General features: G+C 43.9%; 1 protein-coding gene across 3 annotated transcripts in view; it reads right to left on the bottom strand.

Moving 5' to 3' along the window:
* Nucleotides 1-4,245: 4,245 nt before the first annotated feature.
* The window catches only part of LOC109287316 (aquaporin-8-like), a 91,818-nt gene continuing 89,486 nt past the window's right edge, over nucleotides 4,246-6,577 (bottom strand). For all 3 annotated transcript variants that reach the window (XM_019502287.1, XM_019502300.1, XM_019502293.1), the window contains one exon: nucleotides 4,246-4,830. In XM_019502287.1, the coding sequence (XP_019357832.1) occupies nucleotides 4,788-4,830 (43 nt within the window). In that variant the 3' untranslated portion in view covers nucleotides 4,246-4,787. The remainder of the gene's footprint in view (nucleotides 4,831-6,577) is intronic.

Below are 6,577 nucleotides of genomic sequence, written 5' to 3'. Positions count from 1 at the left end.
AAACCTCAGGTCATATTTTTTCATGTCAAAAAAGCGTATTATAGAACAATAAACAGTCTACATTTTGAGTTGGCAATCTTTCACCAGCAACAGGCTGAATTAACCAGCTCAGCCTTGAAGTGGGGCAGGGGCAGAAGTTGGTAAATATTCTGTCACTAGATGGTGCGTTCTCACCCAGACTTAGTTAGCAAAACTCACTAATGGAAGCCCTAGGTTGCCAACCCCAGTCATAATATACTAGTCAGGATACTAGTCATTAAAGATTACCACTACCAGCCTTACGAAACAAAAGTTTACTGTCAAAAGTTGGTGGAAGGGCTGCGGGAACAGGCAACACCCCGCCTAGGGCACTCTCGTGTGCTGGGACAGAAAGGAGCCATTAGTCCATCCCCTGAGAGCGCTGGGGCAAGCTTGCCTGGAGTAAGCTGAAACACTCCCCTCCTTGCCCCTCAACACCCTGTGTGTTATGACAACTTAACAGGGGAAGTCATCAACCCAGTACATGTGGCCTGGCAGGACTTCACCTACCTCCACGGTGGCTTTGGGATGGGAAACAGATCTAACCTCTCCCTGAGCAGCAACAAAATGTGTTGTACCACCTGGCACAACCCTGACTTAAGTCCTTTCAGGTGCTGGCTTCTCATACTATAAACAAGGGCAGTCCAGTTTCCATGGCCCTACCAATCCCGGTGCTGCAGATAAAGGGACCCATCCTTTTAAGTCAGGATTTTATGTCTGACCCAAATGTATTGTGGCAGATGGTTTCTTCCAGTGCTACAGGAGATTTTTCTGTCTAATCTCTGCAGCCAGAGTATCGCTTTCCATAGAAGAGTCAAATAGAGAAATGCGATTTGTAGAGCTCTAAAGCAATTGCTTGGTTGCCTTGTGAACTGCTTTGTCTCTGTTGCCAATTGTGAAGAGTTACAATCCAACTGATTTCCCCCTGCCAAGATAGAGCTGAAACAGCAACTGAGAATACTTGTTTCTCAGAGGAAAACCAACAGCAAACCACTCATCATACTGCAGAACAAAAGGCAAAAAGACATGACCTTTAGGACACTGGCATCTGCTGTTCTGTTCCAGTCTCCCAGTCGTCCCCCCTGAGTGGGTCATGCACACACATTGCAACATGTCTTCTTTGCTCTGCTTGAGGAGATCCTTCAGCCATGGCATTTTTTAAGCAAAATAAGCACACTGAATACTTAGCCTTCTGCAGCTTGCAGGTCCCTGTGAGAGGGAAGATCTGGAGTAAACTTGCCAAAATGACACTAAATCTCTTAGGAAAACAAGCTTTATTTTCAGATTTAAGTACAGAGAAAAATCAGCTAAAAAAAGGTATGTTGGTCCAGCCTGTTACGTTAACACCAAGGTGACTCAACCAGAACTGCATATAGCAAGAGACGCTGTACCCTGGAGAGACTGCAGTGTAAGTACACCACACAGGCTGGGTGAGGAGTAGCAAATCTCACTGTCCCTGTGGTTCAGGTAGGGAATTGAGTAATAATGGTAGGTGAGATGACTTGTCCAGGGTCACACAGGGAGTATGTAGCAGCACCAGAAATAGACCCCAGCTTCCAAAATCTCTGTCACTGCTTTGTCTTCTAGAGCGTCTGTTCCCTAAAATTCACGTGGAAAGAATCTGTTTTTCTTTTCCATAATTAAAGGGCAAATTCCAGACTTTGGTCCCAAATCAATCTAGTTAATGCCTGAAGGAAACAGTGTAAGGAAGGGAGGGAAATGCTGTGTTTCCTGTAGCAGCATTCATACTGTTGCTGTGCAGTATGTGATGTGTATAGTGGAGAACACACTGTGTGTTGTTTCACTTCTAGGCTTGGTGCTGAAATCAATGGTGATACTCCACTGTAAGGGCAAAGATCACCAAGGATCTTGCTAGTCCTGGACTAGACTAGGCTATAATGGATGGGCTGGAATCATACCTGAGGTTCTGCTACTTATGCTGCAGATATTATTTCAGCTCACCACCACAGGCTTACCTGGTATACTCTCTCTCTCCCTTTCTATTAAAAGAGTGGATAGGACCTACCTACAAGGAAAGGTTGACAGCTTTATATTACAGGATCATCGGAAAGTAGGGCCGGAAGGAACCTTGCAAGATCATGGCAGAATCATTCCTGACTAAAATGTCCCAGCCAAATGTCTGTCTAACCTGCCCTTGAAAACTTGCAAAGATGAAGATTACACAGCTTCTCTAGGTAGCCTGGTCCCATGGTTGGCCCCTTTCATAGTCAAAAAGTTTCTCTGAATCTCTAACCTAAATTTCTCCTGCTGAAGCTTAAGGCCATTGCTCCTAATCCTGTTCCCTACAGACAGAGAAAAGCCCATCTCCATCTTGTTTGTAATCACCCTTCAAGTATTTGAAGACCGTTATCAAATCCCCCTGCCCCAGTCTTCTCTTCTCCTGACTAAATAACCCTAGCTCTTTCAGTGTATCCTCATAAATCTTGCTTCCTAGGCCCTTAATCATTTTTGTCACTCTTTGCTGGACTCTTTCCAATCTGTCTTCTTTAAGTGTGGGGCCCAAAACTGGCCACAGTACTCTGGGTGATGCCTCACCAGTGCTGAATAGAGTGGGAATCATTTCCCTTGATTTACAAGTGACACTGATCACTTCCAAAGCCCTCCCTGCTCTTTCCCTCTCCCTTTCCCTAAGGCAGACACATCTTACTCTCTCCCTCCCTTTCTCTTTCCTCCCTCCTCTATGGCAAGTGCTATTTTTACTTTCTCTTTGCCCCATCCCTCCCCTCTTTTTTTCCCCTCTCTCCTCTCGGATGGCAGTGGTGGCCCATAGTCTATGGCCCATGGCAAGCACCTAGCACACCATTGTAATGCACTAGTTCCACCAGGGGTGACTTGGTGGCAGCCTATAAGTACATCAGGGGTGTGCCTCAGGAGCTGGGAGAACATCTGTTCACCAGGGCACCCCAAGGGAAGACAAGGTCTAATGGTCACAAACTGCTGGAAGACCATTTTAGACCGGACATAAGGAAAAAATTCTTTACCGTCCAAGTATTCAGAGTCTGGAATAGACTCCCCGCAGAAGTGGAGCAAGCACCTACTCTGGATACCTTTAAGAAACACTTGGATGCTTATGTTGCTGAGATGACCTGACCCCAGCTGACTTCCTGCCCTTGTGGTAGGGGGCTGGACCCGATGATCTCGTGAGGTCCTTTCCAGCCCTAATGTCTATGGAATCTATGAAATCACTAGAGAGAGCAGCAATTTAACTCAGGGACTTTGGTAAGGGCCTCCTTGCCAGCATAAGAGCTGTGGTCACTTGAGTTAGGATAATGGGGTTCCTAGGGCAACATCATCCTGAGGGTGGGAGATGGATCTGTCTGACCTTTGGACTCTACCTACCCAGGTCAAGATGCTGCATGAGGTGCAGTGGAGGAGGGAAGGGGCCAGTGCTAGAATGCATCGTCCCTGCAAGTCACACACGTCTGTGAGAGGGGGACAGAGATAATGACAAGACCCAGTGGGGATATGAGTCTACTTAGTGATTCTTTTTGATTTGCTGGTATTAGTTGCTGGCTTTCTCAAATGTACAAATGTCCCTCCCAAGATGCATTTTTTTAAAACCCTGTGACTCAGTGGTTTCAAGTGGGAAGTGTTATCCATCAAAGGCACCAAGCTGAAGTAATGCAGTTTCCCAGGTTTCTGGTGAGGGCACTAGCTGGTGTGATTTACCAGCCATTTTAGTGATAACTGCATTTTGAAGAAAGCTTGCAATACTAATCATAAAGTGATTGCTTAGTAAACTGCTTTTAGTAAAACATTAACTCCATTGTGAAACTGCTTCTTTGATAAGCAGAGTTCAGATAAATCCAGAACTAATTAACAAACTCAAAATTCACCAGATCACGCTTTTATTGGCACATACACTTGACTCCACTAACATGCCAGGATTATGCTTTTTCATTATTGTAACAGTTTTGAATGATAGATAGTCTGAATGCCAAAATTAAACACAATGCTTTTTAAAATATTATCAAGGGTTGTAATTAACATACTAGGGTAACAAAAATTATTTTGAAATTTACGAGTTCAAAAAAATAGACAGCAAATGAAGCAAAAAAATCTTCTCACTTACAATGATTGTAAAGTTTTGGATTTGACCTCTGAAATTACAGCTTGCTATACACAACCCCCTTCATCTTTAATCTGTAAAATAGACTCAGTTAAAATAATTTTCCTGTATGCAAAGGAGCAAAATGATAAAAAAAAAAAAATCACCAGATAACTTGGGGCCAGAAATGTGCCTTTATACTCTGGTATAAACAGATGAAGAGAGGCTCTATTAGTATCATTAGATTTATGCCAGTCCAAAACAAAACCCAATTTACTTTTAGGGAAAAGAGAATTCATTCTATTACAGCATCCAGAAAAGAAATTAAACAAATGCCTAATTTCAGGCACTCAAAAGAAGATTTTCAAAAGCAGAAATGGCTGTTAGGCATCTCAATTCCCATGGATTTTCACTGGGAGTTAGGCACCTCTATGCCATTCAGGCCTTTGAATATCTGACTAATGAATAGTCCAAGCTGTTGTTTATGGGTTCAATTTAGAAATCACAAGGTATAGTATGTGGCCCAAATCATATCAGAAATGCTGAATTCTCTGTATATATTGTACCACTGAAACTTTGTGAAGTGATTTGGTAATGGTCTTCTTAGTGCAGATTTTCCTGTGATGGCCATCGGAGAGGGTTGTTTTTTCCCCACAGCTTCACAGAGAACCCGGAGCATATACCCAGCTAATCTCTTGCCTCATTTCAGGAACAGTCTGCGAGATCTTCCTGCCAATACCATCCTAGAATGGTATAAAAGAGACATCCACCAATATCAGGAAAACAAGGATACCTCACATCAACATCATTAATAGAGATGGATAAAAATGTTCAGTCGAATATATTATTTAGCCAGAAAAGTTTGTCTTGACTATAGTTTTGAATTCAGGTCAATTTCACTGAATTGTTTATGAAAGAAAATGTTTGATATGTTTCATAACAAAAGATTATGAATTATCTGCGCTTCATTTTAGATTCAATCAAAATCAGTGTTTCATTTCATTCAGATTGAATAGAACAGTTTAAACCAATTATTTTCAGGTGTTCATTTCAACAAGAAAACCAAAACTTACTCATTTCACGTCTAGCAAGATGGTTTTTGCCCAATTCAACCACCAAACTAGAGAATCAGTTATTTGCACAGCTCATTTACTGGATCCTCCTAGAAATGCAGATTTTCTAGATAATAAGGCTGTGCGAGGCTTTGGACAGAGCTTCAGATCTGGAGAAGCTTCGGACGCTTTAGGGTCTTGGGGCCTGGGAGACACTGCTGCAGGCCTGGCTGCTAAGCTACTGTGTTACCAGTTACCAACCAATCATGATTCACTCAGGAACCAGATCAAGGCACAGGACCCAGCTAAGGTAGCCAGTTAATTGCCATCAATTAGCACATACAAAACCAGGCTAAGGAGAGGAAAGAATCAAAACAGACAACCAACTGCCCCAAGACAGGGACAGTCAGTCCCACAAGCACCCATGGCACGAGTTTTGCCTGTCAGCAGCTCAGGGTGCAGGGCCCCAGAACCCCCCTGCACCGATCTCCTCCACAGCTGGCAGGCTTCGTGGCTGCAGCAGGGGCCACCATCCCTGCAGCTGTCACCCCGCTGCGCCTTAACACGCACAGGGTCACCCATGGCACCAGTTTTGCTTGTCCGCAGCTTGAGGTGCAGTTTCTCCCAAACTCCTGCACCGATCTTCTTGAAACTTGGCAGGCTTTGTGGCCTCACCAGGGGCCACCACCCCTGCAGTTTTCACCTCCCTGTGGTGTAACACACAGCCATGACATGAGCTTGGCTTTCAAGAATTTGGGGCACTATTCCCCCCAAACCCCTGCACCAATCTTCTTGAAGCTTGGCAGGTTTCATGCTCTCAGCAGAGGCTACCATCTCTGCAGGTTTCATCCAAATCAGACAAGAAACAACAAAGGTATAGATATTTCATTGATTCCCCATTATACTCTATGGCCAGATCTCTGAGGCGGCTCCGAAGCTTTGGAGCCACCTTGGCCGGATCGAGGCAGAAACCCAGTCTGGAGCTCCAGATTGGATTGTGGCCATCCAAAGCTGCTGGATCTAAAGCTGGATCAGATTGCTGCCGACTCACGTAGGCCTACTAGATAACCCTGCAATCCCAGGATTAAAGATTTTGCCATCAGAGGTTAGCTTGCAGTGTTGTTGCTGGAAGTAGTTAATTGTATTAGTCTGAAGTCAGGCAGAACATAAGGCAGAGATACAACTTATACACCAGTGATTCTCAATCTTTTTAGACTCAAGGCACCTCTTGTTATGCTCAAGACACCCTTCAATAGACTCAAGGTACCCCTTGGAAAACACTAGGTCTTAGCTTCCAGTAGTTTTTTAGTTATCAAAAATTTATAGAGCAAATGTTTCTGTTGCAAAGAAATCAGAAAGACCACAGCAGAGCAGAAAATTTTTGGCTCTATGGGTTCCTATTTGAAATCTCTGGGTTTATCTTGTGAAACATCCTTTC

Source organism: Gavialis gangeticus, unplaced genomic scaffold (assembly GCF_001723915.1).
Source record: "Gavialis gangeticus isolate Ggan-Ray unplaced genomic scaffold, GavGan_comp1, whole genome shotgun sequence".
Lineage (NCBI taxonomy): Eukaryota > Metazoa > Chordata > Crocodylia > Gavialidae > Gavialis > Gavialis gangeticus.
Note: the sequence above shows the minus strand (reverse complement) of the source record. Positions and strands in the feature narration are given on the sequence as shown.